The sequence below is a fragment of the Amphibalanus amphitrite genome, unplaced genomic scaffold, assembly GCF_019059575.1.
Source record: "Amphibalanus amphitrite isolate SeventyFive unplaced genomic scaffold, NRLGWU_Aamphi_draft 000183F_arrow, whole genome shotgun sequence".
In the NCBI taxonomy this organism is placed as follows: domain Eukaryota; kingdom Metazoa; phylum Arthropoda; class Thecostraca; order Balanomorpha; family Balanidae; genus Amphibalanus; species Amphibalanus amphitrite.
In genome coordinates this window covers 64,775-85,472 of record NW_024881678.1, presented here as the reverse complement: position 1 = coordinate 85,472, position 20,698 = coordinate 64,775, and the positions used below count along the sequence as shown (strand labels likewise).

At 46.9% G+C, this 20,698-nt stretch overlaps 2 protein-coding genes across 3 annotated transcripts in view; one reads left to right on the top strand and one right to left on the bottom strand.

The window, feature by feature from the left end:
- Positions 1-336: 336 nt before the first annotated feature.
- LOC122384187 (CLIP domain-containing serine protease 14D-like) lies at positions 337-14,334 on the top strand. 2 transcript variants are annotated; one of them, XM_043371277.1, is made up of 6 exons: positions 337-513; positions 8,525-8,595; positions 9,844-9,989; positions 12,458-12,726; positions 13,435-13,595; positions 13,916-14,334. In XM_043371277.1, the coding sequence occupies exons 1-6, from the start codon at positions 438-440 to the stop codon at positions 14,069-14,071; spliced, it is 879 nt and encodes a 292-aa protein (XP_043227212.1). In that variant the 5' UTR covers positions 337-437; the 3' UTR covers positions 14,072-14,334. The 2 variants fall into 2 exon arrangements, with proteins under 2 accessions (XP_043227212.1, XP_043227213.1); XM_043371278.1 differs by lacking the exon at positions 337-513 and having other exon boundaries at positions 9,836-9,989; positions 13,916-14,144.
- An 88-nt stretch (positions 14,335-14,422) lies between these two features.
- LOC122384183 (anaphase-promoting complex subunit 4-like) overlaps positions 14,423-20,698 on the bottom strand; it is a 28,699-nt gene continuing 22,423 nt past the window's right edge. The window contains exons 3-9 of the mRNA XM_043371273.1: positions 20,068-20,196; positions 19,782-19,900; positions 17,941-18,097; positions 17,501-17,683; positions 17,145-17,338; positions 16,738-16,959; positions 14,423-15,927 (exon numbers count right to left, since the gene is read on the bottom strand). Of these exons, the coding sequence (XP_043227208.1) occupies positions 14,848-15,927; positions 16,738-16,959; positions 17,145-17,338; positions 17,501-17,683; positions 17,941-18,097; positions 19,782-19,900; positions 20,068-20,196 (2,084 nt within the window). The 3' untranslated portion in view covers positions 14,423-14,847. The remainder of the gene's footprint in view (positions 15,928-16,737; positions 16,960-17,144; positions 17,339-17,500; positions 17,684-17,940; positions 18,098-19,781; positions 19,901-20,067; positions 20,197-20,698) is intronic.

The window sequence follows — 20,698 nt, the reverse complement described above, 5'->3', positions numbered from 1 at the left end:
GTACAATAGGTAGATACCGGCAATACCAGTTGAATTCCGGTGTTTTAGCCTGAAGGCAGTGGCGGCGGAATACCTTCGATTAAGGGGGGGGGGGGGGGGGGGCACCGCCGACTTTTGGTCCCATTCTTTCCATGCAACGTCCATAGGGCTAATGTTAAAATGCCAAAATTAAAGGGAGGCACGGTGCCCCGGTGCCCTCCCCGTTCCACCGCCTATGCCTGAAGGTGAACTATTTCACTTAAAGGTCAACATTTCGACGCTGTGGATGTCAGCTTCAGGTAACCGTGTCACTCAAACTTCAATGGTGACGCCGACTATCGATTTTTACTGTGGCAGTAACGCTGTCACCGGTCACGTTCAGTCTATCTAGGGGCTCACGCTTTGAAAGCCTCTGTGGGCAGCCGAGCTGTAAAGCTGACCTCATACGGATAATATCGATGAGGCGGCAGGCGCTGTTGGCCCTGCTGTGCTCACTGACGCTCATCAGTGGCCAGCGAGCCAGACAGGGAACAGGTGAGGCGGCCAGCGGCCAGCGAGTCAGACAAGGAACAGGTGAGGCTGCCAGCGAGCCAGACAGGGAGCAGGTGAGGCGGCCAGCGGCCAGCGAGTCTTGCTCCACTTTAACCTTTGCCCGGGTGGGGATGGAGGAGGGGGGGGGGAGCGTTTTTGACCACACATGCCAGTTTTTTTGCTTGTGTAAAGAAAACCGCCTCGCGCAGCACCGCGAAGCTTGTTATAGCTTTATGCTACATCGATTTGGCATCGTGTGTGAAATCTTTGATCCCAGGTGACATAAGATCAGTCACCAGGTCAAGGCAGGTGACCATGCCTCTAAAAACTTTGTGATTCTGTCATTCCTGCAGTTAACATCATAGAAATTTGAAACTCGAGCTATTACATGAGATAATCAATTAATGCCAACAATTTGTATATCTCGTAATTTTGACGTTGGTGACCTGAGGTTAGGCCAATTTTGCAACCTCTCCATTATAGGTAATTCAATGGGAGAAAAGTGAAAAGGTTTTCTTTGAGCGAAAGCACCCTCAAATATCGGGACACAGGTACAAATGACACACTGAATCGGAAAATTGCACCGTGACACCTTTTATGCCCTGAGGTCATATCAGGTCATCAAACGTCTCTAACAGTTTCCTTTTTTTACAATAACTTAACATAGAAACAAGCTAGAGCGTTGGAAACCCCACGGAGGCGTTCAACACAACGATACGAACCGACTTATACGCAACATGACCTTTGGCTTGTGACCTTGACCTGAGGTTAGCTTTTTAATCATTTGACGCGTCTTGGTAAGGGAAACGCGATGCCGGTAAAAACTAACGAAATGCAAGCTTGGTGTTCAAAATTAGTACAGAAAAATATTTTCCGCATAGGTGTCATTGAGAGGTTTTGCCCGCTGGAGGCTTAAGCCGTTGACCTCAGGTTAAATTTGAGAGCAATACGCAGAAAGTGAGCTCTGAAAAAGCTATCGATAATCGAATGCGCTTTTTTCGCGGCGCTTTAGCTCCATTGGTTCCCGATTTATGCGCCGAGTTGTGAAAATTTAATAAAATCGGGAACCAAAATTCAGATAATCTTGCTTTTGGTGATATCCAGTGACCTGAACGCTGACCTGATCGAAAAGTGTGCTCCATGATTCTGAAAAATCTTATAGCAAGTTATCAATAGCTCTTTACTGCGTCTTTCTAGCCTTCTTACTTTCCGAGATATAACCTGGCGTGGGCAAACACCCACCACCACCACCATAGCGAAGTTAGCAGAGAAGCCCACTCGGGCGCGGGTTGAAAGCCTTTCTCTAGCCATCCAGTACGATGCCCTTTTTCTGAGAAGCGTCTATTATGGGAGAATAGTTCTACCATCCTCTTAAGCTCATTCTCTCTCCACGTGGCACCTGGGCCCAATCTTACCAATGCCGTTAATAGGATTTGGCAGCACTGGCCGGAGTTAACGGCACTGATATCAAAGATATCCTTTTTATTTACATCCAGCTAATCTTGTCCAATGATTTTGGTAGCGTTAATAATTGTGAATGTTGCCTGAACGAATGAATACATGAATGTAGAATAGTTCTAAATGTTACCAAATGCCGTGAATGCGCATTCACGGCATTTGGTAAGATTGGGCCCTTGATCGACCACACTCTTAGCAGCGTCTCGTGCCCGTGTGATGCAATGTAGTCATGATGTTCTGCATGAGCCTTGGTGGTATGAACGCTTTTTGACCAATAATTCAGACGCAAAGCAGTGATAACATGTTTCTAAATCTGGTACCACCGCTTGAAGCATGGATAGTTACTTGTTCGCCAAACTTATTTTAAATTTAAGTTGTGTGCATCTTACCCACATATTTCATTCATATTTTGAGTCACACCTTAATTGCACCTTTACACTCATCTGTTTTAAGCTTTAACTATGTGTAAAGCTCAAAGGTATTTTTATTTTCTCAATCTTTAGAAAAAAGGAACTGCATGCTGTGATGTGAAACTCAAGGTAGGGGAAAGTGGGGTATGACGGGCATGTTAGTTTTGCGGGTCTGTACCTCTGAAGTCTTTTCTTCGATTGCTTCACCAATTTAGCACAACCATCTTCAGGCATTTTTCTTTCAGTGCCCCTTTGACACCTAAGGTCTAAATCCAATACTTTTCAATTGAGAGTGTTTTTAGCAAGACCCTGCAAAAACCCGTCTTACCCCACCGGGGAGGGTAAGACGGGCACTGATGTTGGGGCAAGACGGGCACAACGTTAGTTTGAACTTCTTTACATATTTACTGCCGAATAATTATGCTAATACATCTTACACATCTGGCTTTTGATCTTACAGTCAATATTGTAAGGTTCGTAGCATCGCACGGCTACTTATAGGCGTAATGGTATTGATCGATGTAATGAAAAAATTAAACAAATTCAAAGCTGTCTATTTAAATAATTTCGATGGAAATGCGTTGCAAATGATGTAGAACAGCGTAAGTTAGCTTAAAATAACAATATCAGATGGTTTGCATTCCTTTCATCATTGTTGCCCGTCTTACCCCATTCGGCTGCCAATAAGGATATCACACCGCCTCCGGGCACCAAATTAAAGGATTCATTCGCCAGCATACACATTTGGATGACACCCTAAGACGAAACTCTCATCAAATTTCCAAAACAAAATATGAAACAGCGAGGTCAGAAAACACTACGAAACACGATAGTTCTGCTTAGAGTGCAAGGCACGTTTTTAGCTTTTCCACAATTTTTCAAAAACTATTTAAGATGCGTACCTCTGCCTTCACCTCACAGCAAAGAACCACACGGCCGATTACCAACCACAACAAGAGGTTGCTAGCGCCAACGGTTTGGGCTAGAGGGCCGGTGCCCGTCTTTCCTACCCCGCCCGTCTTACCCCACTTTCCCCTACCTCATACTGTCACAGTTTTTATGATTATCGACTTGGCCGATCTCTCCCTGCAGGTGAATTTTGGTCTTTAGCAATAAACGAATTATTGGGACTTTATTTATTGATGCATGTCTGTGCAATGAAGCAAATTTTAAACCAAAATATCAATATAAATAAACGTTTATTGATTCGAAGGTAGGTATGCATACAAATTAAAACGACAGGCAAAAACTGTTTTCTTTGTTTTCCTTATTGCTCAAGAGCCTTGCAAGACAAATCTCGAGCTTCCTGCAAGGTGAAATGTGTGAAATATCATGAGACTTTAATTTTTATCACCGTAACACAGCCAAATCGTTTGGAACGGAAATTATGTTTACACGACAAATTGATTAAAAAATCTCCTATTTCGCTTGATTCGAGCATGAATGTCCCAATATGAAAAAATTACATGTTAATTTATTTTTCATTTTATTGAATTTTTCTTTGGACTGGTGTCAAAGTAAATACCTGGATGGGCAGCCATGGGTGATTGGCAACGAAAACATCTTCAATTCGATCTACGCAGATGGGTATGCACCGGATAACAATCATGAAACTGGGCTTCAGGTTGCCAAGGATCAGTTCACAGAATCGTTGCACAAATGCATTACATTTGGCAAAGAAGAAACACCGAAATGCGTCTCAGGCGGCTCATCGTGTGCAAAGTTGAAATGCAGTAACCACTTCGATAAACCATACCTTTGTGTGGAAAAGGGTGGTTTTATTGCCCCAAATATGACGGCTGGCGTTAAGCCGACCGAGAAGAAGGGCAGTGCTTTCCCTACCTACGCAACCAACAGCAAGTATGTCGAATTTAGCTATGCATTAGCGGGAAGTGTTATTGCCAGAGCATTGGGACTCCGATCTCAAATGGAAGTTCGTCCAGATTTTGATAAACACATTAATCGCAATGATGAGGCTCTCATTCAGAGTATGGCCAGTCTGTCAGATTCATTTGGAGTTTTCAAGCTGTTGCCGGAAAAATGGACGGTCAAGGATTTCGAAACTTTGGTACATTCAGTGTATGGAAGACACTGCTCAAAGACGGTCTTCAAGTCGGATCATCCATTTGATTTCCGTTCAGTTGCTAATACTTTTAGCGCGTTTGGAGATGTTGGATACACTCTAGCCATTGATGAACCTGCAGCTGCGTATGTTGCAAGAGATCGAGCCAACCAATGGATGATCGGATATTCACAACTAACGGGTCCCTGTCAGATGGTCTCTCACTTCGATATATATAAAATCATGCGCGAATATAGATGCTCAGAAACAGCATTCAAATGCGACAAATCACCCAAGTGCCGAAACTTTGGCTATGTTGATAAAGACTGCAGGTGCACATGTGCACCTGGATTTGAAGGAGAGTACTGCAACAAGTTCCGCAGTAATCCATATCCGAGAGCACTGAAGGCCAAGTGCTCTGTAACAGTCAACTCACCAATAATCCTCGATCTGCAGCATAATAATTTTCACGTAGAAGAAAAGGCGATAAAAAAGGGGAACGACGGTGCTGGCTATGACCTCAATTCCTTTGGCATTGGTAACGGCATGGGTTTCTATAGTCAGTGGTGCACAATAGTTATTCAGCCGTTTAGTGATAAACGGCCTGTGATTGAACCAATAGCCAATCTGTTCAAACCTGACGTTCCCTTAACAATGGTACTAAAGTCATCGTCGTTCAGAGATAGGTTTCAGGATTGCAGCGGCCTGGTTACCGCCCAAGTGCTTTACAGCAATCCGTTAAAAAGGAGGGTGGTTTGCTTTAGCAGCCTGTACGTGCAGGATGCGCCGCAAATTCGGCCCAACCGCTCTGACTCAAGCATCGACATCACCTGGACATGGACAGTCAGCCCGGAGACCATGACACCCAGCGTCTTCTACATGAAGATGGGCATCACCTACCATCCAATGCCCTCAAAGATATTACGCGTTTACCATTCAGCAAAAGAAGAGGCTTTGTTTGACAACAACGAGGCGGGAGCCATGCGTTCTATTGGTGGAGTAGCCGGTGGTGCAATCGCCGGCTCCGTGGTGGCTTTGCTACTGCTAGGCGGCGTTGGAGGTGGCCTCTACTATCTCCAGAAAAAGAAACTGGAAAACGAGGAAGCAGGGTTGGTTGAAGAAATTAAAGAAGATTAAATATGCTCCATTCGATAAATACTGTTTGACAGATAACTACCTTTTTGGTTACGTCTCTTGCCAAGATAAAAATATACGATTTAATTTAATGGTGTGTTTTCCGCGCTATGGTCTCAGCAGCGCTAAAAACACTGAGGAATAGACGGGCACTTAGGAACGATAGAGGAGGGAAGGAGAGAGAGGGGGAGAGTGAGTGAGGGAGGGAGAGAGAGAGAGAGAGAGAGAGAGAGAGAGAGAGGGAGAGAGAGAGAGAGAGAGAGAGAGAGAGAGAGAGAGAGAAAGAGAAAGAGAAAGAGAAAGAGAAAGAGAAAGAGAAAGAGAAAGAGAAAGAGAAAGAGAAAGAGAAAGAGAAAGAGAAAGAGAAAGAGAAAGAGAAAGAGAAAGAGAAAGAGAAAGAGAAAGAGAAAGAGAAAGAGAAAGAGAAAGAGAAAGAGAAAGAGAAAGAGAAAGAGAAAGAGAAAGAGAAAGAGAAAGAGAAAGAGAAAGAGAGAGAGAGAGAGAGAGAGAGAGAGAGAGAGAGAGAGAGAGAGAGAGAGAGAGAGAGAGAGAGAGAGAGAGAGAGAGAGAGAGAGAGAGAGAGAGAGAGAATTCATTGCGATTTTTAGCTGCTGTCAAGGTCAAGCGAGGTCAATTACCTATTCACTAGCGGTTTGGAAGAAAAATTTCTATGGTCTGCCTATATGCAATCGAATATGCTTTTAATCGTAATTATTCCTACTCGTACATTCAAGAACTGCTGTACCATTGCTTTTTCGACCTTTCCCGTAAATAAACTGACAACAATGAGTGGGCCATCAATCGAATAATAACACGGGTTAATTCAGAATGGTGTTTAAGACAAGGTGGACAGTGGACACTGCTTGGCGCGTCTATCCGTCGAAAGGGCGACGTCAGGCCTAGTTCGGGGTCGCCAGATCAGTCCAGTTCAGAAAACACTGAATTTTAAACAAACTAACGATTTTAGTCAGGCGGCCACCGTTTCGATGCTACCACATTGCACCGTGTATCATGACATCATAGCAGGGCTGCGGAGTCGGAGTCGGAGTCGGTCGGAGTCGACAGTTCTGACCGAAGTCGGAGTCGGAATCGCCATTTTGGAAACCGGAGCCGGAGTCGGAGTTGGAGTCACCAAAAGTCCATCGACTCCGCAGACCTGATAGGGCTCACCCTCATATTTTATTTTTTGCTTAAAATTGGTCTAATGGGTTGTGATGGGCGGGGAAGCCAGCTGTGGCAAGCATTTTTTTCTTCGAACAACGGTTTCCAAGATATAGACCTTAATATTTTCCCCACTGAAAGTTGCAATTTTGTCTGATGACGATTAAAGCCTTATCAATTGTCATTCATATGCGATAATAAAAAAGTGGCTATCGCCCTGCGTTGACCTCAGGTCAGGTCATTTTTATTACCTATCCATTATTACGAGCGGGAGCGACAGCGAGATCTCGAGAATAAAGCAAGATAGCGACAAGCGGTGAACGGTACAGGATTCACACGAATAAGGTCTACAATTTTTACTGAGGTCATTTTCAAGTCAGGTCAAAGATGACGTCACAGGGGCAAAAAGGAAGTCAAAATAGTTTTGGCTGTACCTTTTGATCTAATAAAGAAAGAGACGTGGAACAGGCACCATTGTGTTTGCTTTGGCCTAGCGCCAGTTCGCTTTGAATTTCGATATTGATGACCTAAGGTCAGGTCAATTTCTTGACCATCCCATTTAAAGTCAATTGGGGAAAAATCGGCTCGCTTACTTTTAAACTAAAACACGTCGGAATCGCCTAATATACCATGAGTGACTTCATATAGGATCAACTTTGCCTACCTTGAGACCCTTTTTTGCTCTTAAGGTCATGTGACATCATTAAAGGTCACCAAAGGTTTTTTTGCTATTAACTCCTTACAGGTTTGAGATACAGATGCGCGGATGGACTCATTGTGCTCAGCTCGTCAAGGCGCATCGAATGATATATATGAAGACCTTAGGTCACGTGACCTAAGGTCAACTTTTGACCTTGACCTTTCGAGGTCAACATACATATGTTTCGATGCGGATCGACGAGAGGATCACGATGGTGCTATTAGTTTGCTCCTAGCTGGGATACCTTAAGTTATTCGAGAAAAACTTCATATATATGTGGTGCCGCTATTTTGACTTCCTTTCAGCCCCTGTGACGTCATCTTTGACCTGACCTGAAAATGACCTCAGTAAAAATTGTAGACCTTATCCGTGTGTACCCTGTACCGTTTACCGCTTGTCGCTATCTTGCTTTGTTCTCGAGATCTCGCTGTCGCTCCCGCTCGTAATAATGAACAGGATATAAAAATGACCTGACCTGAGGTCAACGCAGGGCGATAGCCACTTTTTTATTATCGCATATGAATGAAAATTGTTAAGGCTTTAATCGTCATCAGACAAAATTGCAACTTTCAGTGGGGAAAATATCAAGGTCACTCTGAAAAATAGGTCAAAAGGTCACGTGATCAAAATTTTCAAAAATTGAAAATCCGAGATAGCCAAAATGTTTGTTGGTTGATTGTGAGTTGAACCATGTAAAGTACCTATTTTATCATAGAAAAACCAATAGTTTCTGAGTTATAAGCCGCCAAACATAGGGTTGCAGCGTGACCTCCAGGAATTGCCCGAGGCTATATCTCGGAAACCGTTGTTCGAAGAAAAAAATCCTTGCCACAGCTGGCTTCCCCGCCCATCACAACCCCATACACCAGTTTTCAACGAAGAATAAAATATGTGGGTGCAAATTTAATTTTTCATTTGTCGATTTGTCGTGGAACGCCCCACCTACGAAAATGGCCGCCAGGCGCCATGGCCAACTACTGCAAACACGTAGGGGGCCATCATGAGTGGCTGTGGTTATTAGGTGTGGACTGGGGCTGGGACGTTTCTGGGACTCAGGGCGCTGTTACTGTGTGTCTGTGTGTCTGACAGGGACAAACAGCCGGAACGGCAGTCGGCCATGCGGGATTGTCAGCAACGCCAGCCGGCCACACCCCTGGATAGTGAGTACCTACCCGCAACCCGGGCCCCACCAAAAACAGCCGCCCGCAGCCCTGGATAGTGAGTACGTCGTCACAAGTCATCGTCATCGTCACAATACCTACCCGCTACCAGGGCCCCACCAAAAACAACCCCAGTGGACAGTGAGTACCTACCCAGTGGTCGAACAGCAAACATAAACAAATCCCCTGGACAGTCAGTACCCGCGAGCCAGATCGAACAATGAGCACAAACGACAATCTTTTGAATAGTGAGTGAGTACCAGCGATTAGCGACTCAGGCCGAACTGAACACAAACACTTAACTATCCCGTGGATAGCGAGCACTAAGCTGCGGTGAATGTTGCTAGGCGCGGTAGTAGGTAAACAAACAGTATGCAAATGAACCGGCTTGAATATAAACATTTGCTATCTATGGAAATCGTCCACCTCTCAACCGTCTAACAAAAAAAAAAAGAAAAGAAAAGAAATAAGATAAAATAATACTCACAATAAAAATAAAAGTAAGTACCTATATAAATAACAGTATATCAGCATCTGCCAAAAAACGTTCATTCAGGCAGTAATCAAAACCGTACCTATATTCAGTCAGTGGATAAAACCATTCAGTCGGTGAATCGTCCTTTCATTCGATGAATGAACCGTGCACTCGGTCGATAACTATGCAAAGCCGTTCATTCATTCCATGAATAAAATCGTCCATTCAGTAGGTGGATAAAACCGTCCATTCACTCCATGAATAAAACTGTCCATTGCGTCGGTGAATAGAATTGTCCATTCATTCAATGAAAAACGACTATTCAGTGGGTGAATAAATCCGTTCTTTCAGTCGGCGGATAAAATCGTTCATTCAAGCGGTGGTTAAAACCATTCGTTTCGACGGTGAATAAAATCGTTCATCTAGTCACTGAATAACTTATAACACCGTCTATTCAGAAAGAGAATAAAATCATTCATTCAGTTGATAAACCAAACCGTCCATTCAGTCGGTAAATAAAACCGTTAATTGAGTCGGTGGGCAAAGCCCTCCATTCAGTTAGCGAATAAAACCGTTCATTCAGTTGATGAATCACCTCATCCTTTCAGTCGATGGATAAAACCATTTTTAAGCCGATGGATAAAATTGTATCAATAATTGTGTTGTGTCTTGTGAAAGGATAGTTATGTTCTATCATGTGGGCATGCCGTCTAAACAGTCGTCCAACTGTCAAAGCTCGGCTCCCAACAAATGACAACGCACCAGCGTTATAGGCTCGTTTGGGATACTGGAAGTTCGAAGCGAGCAACAACTCTGGTCGGCCGACGTACACGCTGAAGTGGCTCTGTGGCGGCAGTCTGGTCACCAGGACGATGGTGGTGACGGCAGCACACTGCGTGGCAGGCGCAGTCAGGGAAGGGTGAGTACTCAAAATAACTCAACCAACACCAACACCCGCCTTCGGATGTCATTGCTATTGGGCCAGGCAGTCCTGGTCCATGGGAACCTGAGTCAACCAATCATGTTATTCGTTTCACCATGTTGTTTTGTTAGTTGCTACGTCACACGTCACAATCCGGGCGTGCGTTTCTTGACAGCCAATCGGATCTTCGCAAGATGAGGAACTCCGTCTCATTGGCCGCGACCCAGCCGCGCCTGCGTTGCTTTGAGAAACCAATCGCGTCTTAGTAGGGGTCTAACTCCGCCCACTGTCCGTCATCGGATGCGCCATGAGCTGCCCCAGTCGACCAATCACGCTTCACCTCTGCCCACACATTGGGGGGATGGGGGGGGGGGGGCTCCCGCACCAGGGTATATTGAGTGTCCCGCACAACGTATCTACGCTACGACCGTACGACGTTCGATACATATGTTTGATTTTTGGTAGGTAGGGATTTTCCATGAGTTATCATTTTCCGAGGCCATTTTTACCTAGATAAAAAAGCGTTGGCTGCTGGTATTTTCATTTCTCAAGGTCTCACTGAAGTGCGAGTGGGTTTTTACCTAATCAGCTGTGCGAAAAAAGACCGCAGATGTGAAAACGCCTTAGTTAGGGTGGCTGCATTATTCTTCACCTCAGCGAGTTTTTTTTTCTCGTGTGACTGACGTAATTCGGGAAAACTCTTTACTTTAGCCTAAAAATAGCCACAGTCGACGATTTTCCTGCTAATATGGGTGCTGGCCCCTGAACTTCAACTGTTTATGACCCTCAGTTTCTTGGGTATTTTCTGTTTGCAAAGTCGCAAGGTCACGTCAGGACCGTTGATTTTGCATTAACAAACATTATATCACCTACATAATATATAGTATGTAATTGTAGGTGTTATAGTTATATAAAGTTACATTTTATTTATTAATTATTATTTATAGTTATAGTTATAATTTATTTATTTATATATTAATAATAATTAATTGTTAATTATTCTAGTTATACATACATGTATAACTAGCGTTCAAAACCTTAAGCTCCCGCATACCTACTCGAAACATCCGTACCTACCGAGCCCCTTACCATATCCCCACAAGTTTTCTTCACCATTCAGCCAATAATATGTGTTCACTAAAAATTGAGACAAAGTTTAGCAGGCTGTATCTTTGGTAAAAATGTACCAATTTAAACAAACGAGGCATTATTGTAATGCACATTGTATCTGCAGCAAGCCGTAGAGCGTCAACAGATTTGCCTGATCCCCATAGGTCATTTTTTGGACATTTCCTTGGAAGTGTTGTCACAAGCTCTGGCACCAGTGGACCATGATGTTGGCCAGTTGTTGGTGGTAATGAGCAACCAGTTGATATTTTGTATGAAATCGAAAGACACCAACACACGTTATTATAGCCTTAGGCAAATCACATTAGATACTCATTTGTTAAATTTCAGTCGTGGAAAATGGCTTATCGGGTCTCGTTCCAATGGGAATTTTTACATCGGCCGGGGCCCTCAAGGCGCCCCTTGGTTAGAGTGCTGGCGCGAGGTCGGACCAGAAAATCACCTTCTGGTTACATATGTTGTTCTGCATGAACCTCTAGTGCTTAATAATACACTTGGCTCAAAAAGTATCATATTGTAAAGGACCAGTCTGGAGGAATAAAGTCGACCTGATGATATTCTCTGAAATAACACATACACCACGGCATCCAGCGTTAGCTTGCATGCTGACACTTAAATGGACGTTAGCCCTTGTATCATCGATTACATCACAACAGAACACTCCATTGTCTAGTTAATTGTTGCCCTTTGACTAAAAACATGATTTTTTCTACCTTAAATAGTTTAACTTTTTTTCTGCATTTTTGTCCCTTTTTTAACCATAGCATTTTTACTTCTCTGGCCTTATGTTGTTCCCAGTCGCTTCGAGAAATCATTTGCGCCGGTTGTAACTCAGCCTAGTCTCAGGTGTGATATATCTTCTTCGCTTAGGCACAGTTAGGTAATACCTTACTGATCAGCAGCATTGCGCCGTGAGGTGTCAAAAAGCCCCTCCACGTGCATTTTCGGGGCCCCGACACTTTCTCAGGTCAATATCTTCACAATTACACCACTTCAGCTTTTCGGACTCCCACACCCTCTAGAACTTTCGTCCCACTGTACTGTCTGTAACTAATTTTGACATTTTAAGTTTTCATAAGGTATTTGTACGTGCCAAACTCTCCCATTGACGTGCTATTTTGGGAAAACCTGCCAATGGACTTTTGGTAGTCCTTGTTTAAAACGACCTCCAACGCCACTGTTTTCATTACATCCGTGAAATTTTATGCTCGGTATGATAAAAACGTCCCTTTTATCTCTATGCTAAATTGCATCGTAATAGCTTGCTTCACTTTTGATATGCAGCCATTCAAAGTTTGTGTCAATTTTTAGTGAACACCCTATATGTCCGTCCCCAGCCGCCACCTGTTGGTTCGTCTGGGAGAGATGGACACCATCCGGCGCAGCGGCTGTGAGCAGGACATCTACGTCTCCAACATCGTGCTGCACCCCGGCTACAGCACCAACAGCCAGTCGCACCACGACGACATCGCCGTGCTGCACCTGCGTCGGTCGGCCACGCTCGGGCCGTGCGTGGGGACCATCTGCCTGCCGGCCCCGGGCGCCGAGCCGACCCCCGGCCAGCAGGTCCGACTCGCCGGCTGGGGCCTGGTGGCCTTCAACAGCGGTAAGGGGACCTGGTGGCCTTCAACAGCGGTAAGGGACCTGGCGGCCTTCAACAGCGGTAAGGAGCTGGGGTCCGGTGGCCTGGTGGTCTGTCTTAAATAGTGGTGAAGAACTGGGGCCTGGTGGCCTTCAACAGTTGTAAGGAACTGCAGCCTGGTGGCGTTCAACAGCGGTAAGGAACTGAGGCCTGGTGGCCTCCAACTGAGGTAAGAACTAAGGAGCTGAGGCCTGGTGGCCTTCATCAGTGGCAAGGGTCTGGGGCTTGGTGGCCATCACCAGCGGTAACGAACCGTGGCCTGGTGGCACTCAACAGCGGTAAGGGAACTAGGGTCTGGTGGCCTCTCTTCACCCCGGTAAGGAACTTCACCTGGTGGCATTCACTTGGTCGCTAGTTCACCCGAGTGGCAAGAGCGAGATCATGAACGGACCAAGTCTGGGTCTGTAGCTGCCAGCTGGGCTTAGGGAGAGTGACAGCTGTGTGCGATTGCAAGTAAGCTGAGCTTAGGCCAAGCTAAGCCCAGACATTGTTGGATTGAGGAGATTGACCCGGGTTTCGTGAAGACCGGCTGAATAAATATCGCTGCCTGCTGGACCAAGCCCACTACCTATTCAAAAAAAAAAAAATAATAATAATAATTTAACCCACCCATCTGATCTGTAAATGTCCGTACACGCTCAAATGTGCCTTGCCTGATGTGTCTTTTTGCAGATGAGACGGCCAAACAGCTGAAGAACCCTTCTCGGGAGGTTCTGCCACTAAGCAGCTGCTCCAGCGCCTACCCATCATACCTTCTAAACGCCTTCTACCCAGGCGGTCTCGGGACGAATAAGATATGCGTCGCCTCTGGACAAAACATACCTATCTGCAAGGTGAGAGTCAAACATCAACAATCAATAATTTCGCTTCGATTCTTTCAGTCCCAGCTCAGACACACAATAAATTGCTCCGGAATCTTGCAACCGTATTTGCCGCCTTCCCAACTGAACCGACGGATGTTTTCCAATGGTCCCCATCCGTTGCTTCTCCGACTGACGTAGCCCTTGCTTCATTCACCCTGTCCCCTGAAGGAGCTGGGGCCAGAACCCTGGTAAACAGTCAGTTTGGAGTGTGGACACCCTAGCTGCCTGACTGCAGCGACCTGTCTCAGCTGTGACCCTGCTCTGACCAGTGACGCTGTTCTCTATCGCAGGGCGACTCGGGCGGCCCTGTGGTGTGGTTCATGCCCGGCCCGCGGCGCTACCTCCTGGTCGGAGTGATATCGGTGGGGATCGGCTGCGGCGCCGACCACCCGGGCATCAACATCAGGGTGGCGCCCTACGTCCAGTGGATCCTCGCCAACCGATGACCGTGGCCCTGTCTGCCTCTTTATGTGAATGTGGACAAATTACACTGATCCCGAAGTTGTGTTTCATTTCAGAGGCTTGAATAAGTCGATAGTATAAGTGAAATACCCTTCATCTTTGACGTCAGATGACGCAGAAGTCTTTTGCAATTTTGCATCATATCAAACATATCAGCTCATTCGGGATATCAAACATGTTGACTTGGCCATGGGTCCTGCCAATGTTCCTCTGTGATCAATAAAGATGAACTTTATCAAGGGCTCTTAGTTAACTTCTCATTTGTTTGCCAGTATCATTACCTAAGTCATTACCATCTTTTCTGCCTTTCACTCAACTCAATGAATTCAAAATTACAATATTTTTGACATTTATTTGGCTACAAAGCACAGTACACAGATCACACATACAATAAAAATGTCAAGATGCACTACTAGTTACATATAACGACAAAATCAGGGGAACGTGGCAGCATGACGATGGGCGATGTTGGATGAATATGATGAAACACTATGAGCAGCATGAGTGTGATAGAGAAACCATTATCATTGCTGGCCAGCTAAGGCACAGCACTCTGAACTTTTCGCATTTCCAACGCAAATACCATCAGTTTCTCCAGCGCCTGACAAGGCATGACACATATTGCAGTTTTCACGACCAGACATTGCGCTGATCCCAAATACAGCTCACTTCACTCACTTCTGCTTGCTTGTTTATTGGTGCTTTAAGCAGACAGCAAAGAAAATCTGCAGTAAGGAGTGAAATGCCGAGGTTGGAATCATTAGAGCAGATTTTCCTTGTTGTCGTCCATGGTGTGGTCGGCCGACCCGAGCGTGATCTCCAGCACACTATCCTCAGGCTCGCCGTCGGCAGTGTCGTAAACGCGCGCGCGCCGGCCGCCCTGGAACAGCACGGCCACCAGGCTGCGAGCGCCGCTCACCGCCATCGCCACCGGCGCCATGTTGTCCAGGGCGCGGCCCGCCGAACAGCTCACCGCCGGCGAGCCGGCCGCTATCGCCGCCACGTCCAGCTGCAGGTACACAGGCGCCCCGACGTCCGTCACCAGCGCAGACAGCACGGAGCTAGAGAAGAAGCAGAGCTGACAGAGGCGCGGCGCTGCGCCGGCGGGCGGCGACAGACCCAGCTCGGTCAGCAGCGTGTGCAGGTCCACCTGGACGGCAGTACCACTACCCAGCGCCGCCACGTGCAGTCGTGCCGGCTGCTCGTCGGCCAATACCACCAGGAACCGTCCCGGCGAGCCCTCAGGCAGCGCTGAGACGGCGACCAGCGGACCGACCTGCCCGCTGAGCGATGACGCCGGTACCACCCGCACTGTGCGCGCGCCGGCGTCCGCATTGTCCGCGAACAGGTGCGCCACTGCTCGGCGCAGCGCGTCATGCTCCTGGATCAGCGATCGGGAGCCGTTGGTAGGCGGCACGATGCCCGGCGCCGCGGCCAGCGAGGCGCTCTCCGACAGAAGTCTGCGCCACTGGCTGCCACCCAGAGTCGGCGGCGCCTCCAGGTCAGCGTTCCGGAGGTACATGCCCACCCGCTCCAGGTGCACACCACGCGCTGTCGCACTGTCACCCAGGTTAGTGTCGACGAACTCCGCGATGAAGGAAAGCTCTTGCTGAGATATCTTCCCCACATCCGGTGGTAGGCTGGTCTCCGCTAGGCGCAGAATAACCGCATACAGCCAGCGGAAGAAGGCCACAAAATTCCTGGTTGAGCTGTCGATGACTTGTTGAATGTCAGTGGCCTTGACGAGGAATAGTGTGACGGCCTGCTGGGCCAGCACGACACGCTCCTCGCTGAGACCCAGGTGGCCGAACCGTTCCTTGTGGCGCACCATCCCAGCGACCTGTTGGCACACGTAACGTAGTTCGTGTGATCATAGGGCACCATCCCGGCGGCCTGCTGGTTCACGCAGTTCAAGGGTCGCAGAACAAGGGTCGATGGCAGTTGTTATAGTACATACTGCGAACATCCTTGGAGGTTGTAACTATTTAAGGTCCATTACGACAGAAGTGCGATGGAGGTTAGGTCTAGGGGAAATCAGCATAATTCAAGTTCACATAATTACCATACATGTTATATGTACCAACAAGACTGTAAATAAACGGCAAAGGCTTACCAAAACAGAGCTTAACTGATTAACGTGAAGAGATTTGAGCAGCCCTATCACTCGCCTAAATTGATATGCGAGCGGATGTGCTGACGCTAGTAAACATGGGTGGAGCTTTTCCAGGGAAGTTGCTGGGGCAAAAAGTCGTCAAACCTATAATGTCCGATTGTCAAGTTAAATAAAATGTAATACTGAATCAATTCCTATAATTATAGATATAATATTTTGCATTACACAGATATTCCAAAGCTCCTCAATGCGAAAAAGATTGAGTTACAAAGCAAAAAAATCTTACAAATCAGCTTCAGTTGGTGGGGCAAAACGCTCATTGGTAGGGCAAAATGGTAAGTTGGTGGGACAGTCGCCCCACCAACTGTATAGGAAGCTCCATCCCTGCTAGTAAATGTCACACACCAAACTTGTGTGACATTTCATACGGAAGTAGCGAACACCTCCATGGTGGCAAGGAGAAGGTTCATAGCCACCGTTTTTGGACATTATTTTGGGCGATGGTGACCCCGCTAGGTTAGCGGCGACGGTAGCTACCTGCAGCAGGTAGTCGGCGATGCGGAAGGCGGCCGGCTGCAGGTGGCGCAGCACCAGACTCTGGATGTTCGTGTAACTCAGCTCAATCGAGTGGCGCAGCTTCTTCAGACCCGTGTCGGTCAGATCGGTCAGCAGAAAACGCTCCATCTCCGGCGAGGGAACGCCAAACATTAGCAACTCCAGAAACTCCACAGAGAGTGAGGTGTCCTCTCCAAGGGAGGCCTGGAAAAAAGACAGCGGGTCATAACAATCCATCGTGCGCACTTCATCCTTACCGCCGAGCTTCCCCGAACAATTAAGGTAACCTTCACTTGCGGTATATTTGAATCAAATAATCGAATGTTAGACATAGGGGAATGGATGTAAGAAAGTATCACGGAACAAAGACAGAACCCAGGGGCCAGTACCTGAAACCGTTCCATCTTGGAGTCCATCTCGAGGAGGACCGTCTCCCAGGCCTCGCATATGGCCTGAATGGTGCGATCCAAGTACACCAGGTGGCTGCTGATGCGGCCGTAGAGGGTGGCCAGTTGGCGGAGCTGCTCAGAGCACCCGCTCATCACTGACAGGTCCAGCTCCATAAGGCGTGCAGAGCCAACGTCTGTCGACGGGGGATAAGTCACCACTGGTTACTTCCGGGCAGTACACCTAATGGAAATAAATATATGAGCGTCCATCAGGAGCACTTTTTAAGCACCGACTCTGATCCATAGGGCATAAGGCTAAGTCAAAACAGCTAAGAGTAAAGGAAGCAGTATCTTACCTGTCGATGTTTGGGCAGTGGTGTCTTCTTTCGTTGTCTCGGTCTGCTCTCCACACAGCACAAGAAGACGGGATAGATCATTGGAGAAAGTCATTACCCGCGGCTCGAGGCCGGCTCCGCAGTCGTGTCGACAGAACACCAGCAGACCGTGAAGTAGCAGCGATACCTGGCCGTGCCGCGTGCCTGATGACGCACACAGGACATATCAGGTAAGCAAGAGCAACATCGAACATTCTGCTTTATATACTCCTAGCTTTCACATATACAGGTTATGAGGTTAGAAATGACTAAACCATGTACACGATTCTTGACAGAACCAATCAACAATATTAGGGGTATATCGCGCAGAGTGCCGTCCTCTTCACAAAGCTAACACGGGACAAATCTACGCAATAACCATGGAGACTGGATACCCTGATAGAGAATATATGCAACATTACCAACGGCCAAAACGGTGAGGGTCTTGAGGTCGGCGATGCCCTGCACATCCTGCGGGTCTTCCTCGCTGTGTTTGTTCACGGATCCGTACTTGTTGCTGAGAGAAGATAGTGGTGGTAGAAAGTCGTCCTCGTCCAACGCATCTACGTCTGCATCTGCCTAAACACGAAACAAAAAGAATGCTCGTACCACCATTAACTTCTAAACAAGGGGAACAAAACACATCTTCCAATGTAATTACGAGCGAGCGAGCGCAGCGAGCGAAGCGAGTCTTTTCAATATAACGGGAAAATCTCAGTATGAGCGGCCCGGCCCGGCCCGGCCTGTAACGCTTTTGAGAGGCTTATATCTCAGCAACCGCTGGACCGATTGGCCTGCGGTCTTTTTTGCTGGGTAGCCCCATCCCTTCTACCCCGTAATTGACTACTTTTGATACATCTCAGTGACCGTCGTGGTACGTGCCACGTGAAAAGTCAAGGGTGTTCAAGCTGTTTTGCAAAAGTAGTGATTTTGACAGGCTCATATCTCAGCAGCCGCTTGGGCGATTGACTTGCGATAATTTTGTAGGGTAGCAGCACCCCTTCTACCAAAAATAGGATACTCTCGATCAGGGTTGTGCTCGACTCAAAAAAATTTGCCGACTCGACTCATCAATCAACTTCAGAAAGCCCTGACTAACTCTGACTCAAACAAGGAGCTGATTTTTTCCCTTGACTCGACTCATGACTGAAGCGGCTCAATGAAAATATGAGTTGACTCAAACTTGACTCAAATTTTTTGTTGAGTCAAGTGTGTTGACTCAAAATTGACTCAGATAAAAAGTTGTTGAGCAGGGGGGGGGGGGTGAAAAAAAATCCGGCAGTAGGGCCAGGCCTAAGTTGAATGAATGAGCGGGGGAGAATGAAAAGCTTATATATATATATATATATATATATATATATATTATATATATATATATAATTATATATATATATTGTTTCTAAAAAGATGAGTCAGCTGACTCATGTTCCTAAATGTTTTTGACTCAACTCAATGTCAAAAGTTAGGTTACTGACTCAACTCTGACTCAACTCAACACCTTGATATTTTTGTCCGACTCAACTCTGACTCAACTCAACAGCTCAACATTTTATCAGACTCGACTCAAACCTGACTCATTTGAGTCAGAGTTGAGTCAAATTTCTGACTCGACTCATGAGTCAAGCACAACCCTGCTCTCGATGCATGTGGGTCACCCCCAGTGCACGTGCAAAATACAACAATAAGAGGTGTCAAATTTGTTCCCATTTTAATAACTCGGTAATTACTGGGGCGATTTCACTGAAACTTGGCATAAAGGTAGGCACCCACCAGGCAATGCATTCCCATGTGTTGCGGTTAGGGTGCTACTGCACGTGCGCACGTGCAGGGGGCGCTTCCAGATCTCGAGAACGGCTGGGCCAATTGCGCTCAAATTTGGTACACGGTTGGGGACCGGTTAGTAGGGTGCCGTGCAAAAGTCAATTTGGACCCCGTTTGCACGTGCGCACGTGCAGAATGCCGCTTACAGATCTCAGGAACGGCTGGGCCGATTGCGTTCAAATTTGGTATACTGCTAGCGACCGGTTAGAAGGGTGCTTTGCGCAAGCCCGTTGGAAGTACCCTCTCGCCCTTCCGCACGTGCAGGGCTCACTATCTCGCTCGCTCGTTCTTCGCCCAAAAGGCGTTTTACTGGTGTTATTATCACACAAATCAGAGAAACCTCGTCACATAAAAACACAAAACATCTTACATCTTGCGCCCTATAATTACGACCGCATATTTTCTTCCAATACTCAAACTACATTGTTAAGCATTGTCTTACCGTCTCATCGGCGGCAGGTTGTTCTTCCATGGCGGCCCAGCACAACGATGTAACAGCGGACGAAAATGTCTCAGAATGGACGACCTCCCCACTTTCCAGGTCCAAAAACGACAGGAGACCTGCGAAAATAGCAGCGGATAAGAATACACGAGCCAAAGTGAAACTTTTTGGTCTCCGGTAAATAATGGTGCTTGGGTGTCCCATAATGAGACATCACGGTTAAAAAAAAAACAAGCGCGACAAACAACAATACCATTTACAATTAATGTCGAGACGGTGCCCTTACCTGAGGTATATCCGACCGCCAGCAGCCTGCCATCGGGCCGCCAGCAGAGTGCCGACACGGACACCCCCTCCTCGGGCGGCTCGGTGGACCACACGCGGTACAGCGTCATGCGGTAGAGCGCCACACCACCTGCACAGCAGAAACACCAGGCACAATTAACCCGCGCCCTGGTGGGGTCTGTTTATAACGCGAGCTGGTGGGGGGGGGGCTATTTTTTGCCCCCCCTCGTATCTCCGAAACTACTGGACGGATCCACAAAATTCAAACGGCGTTCGAAAGGTCTGTCAAATTCGTCGGGAAAAACCAAATTTCATTGACCTCGGGGTCACCGATGACGTCACAGGTCAGGTCAAAGATGAAATGTTTCACCGTTCACGGGTCTTCTAGGGAATGCGCTATAACATCGAGGAAAACGCATTTTGTCGAGAATCAGCGATAGGGCGTCAGTTGCCTAGTAGATATGTTGCTATTAGAGGTCACTGACAATACCAGGTCAGGTCACAGGCCAGGTCACCAAGGGTCACAGGTCAGGTCACATGAGCCCAACTTTACTAAGGTAGTGTGATGCATGTTTTATGGCCAATTTTTCATTTCCAACTCAATGGTGTTGGTTATAAGACTATCAGGTACG

Coding starts and splice junctions, on each gene's coding strand:
- LOC122384187 (XM_043371277.1), top strand. CDS start 438: ATGAGGCGGCAGGCGCTGTTGGCCCTGCTGTGCTCACTGACGCTCATC. Junction 12,727..13,434: donor CCTGGTGGCCTTCAACAGCG/GTAAGGGGACCT, acceptor GTCTTTTTGCAG/ATGAGACGGCCAAACAGCTG. Junction 13,596..13,915: donor AAAACATACCTATCTGCAAG/GTGAGAGTCAAA, acceptor TCTCTATCGCAG/GGCGACTCGGGCGGCCCTGT.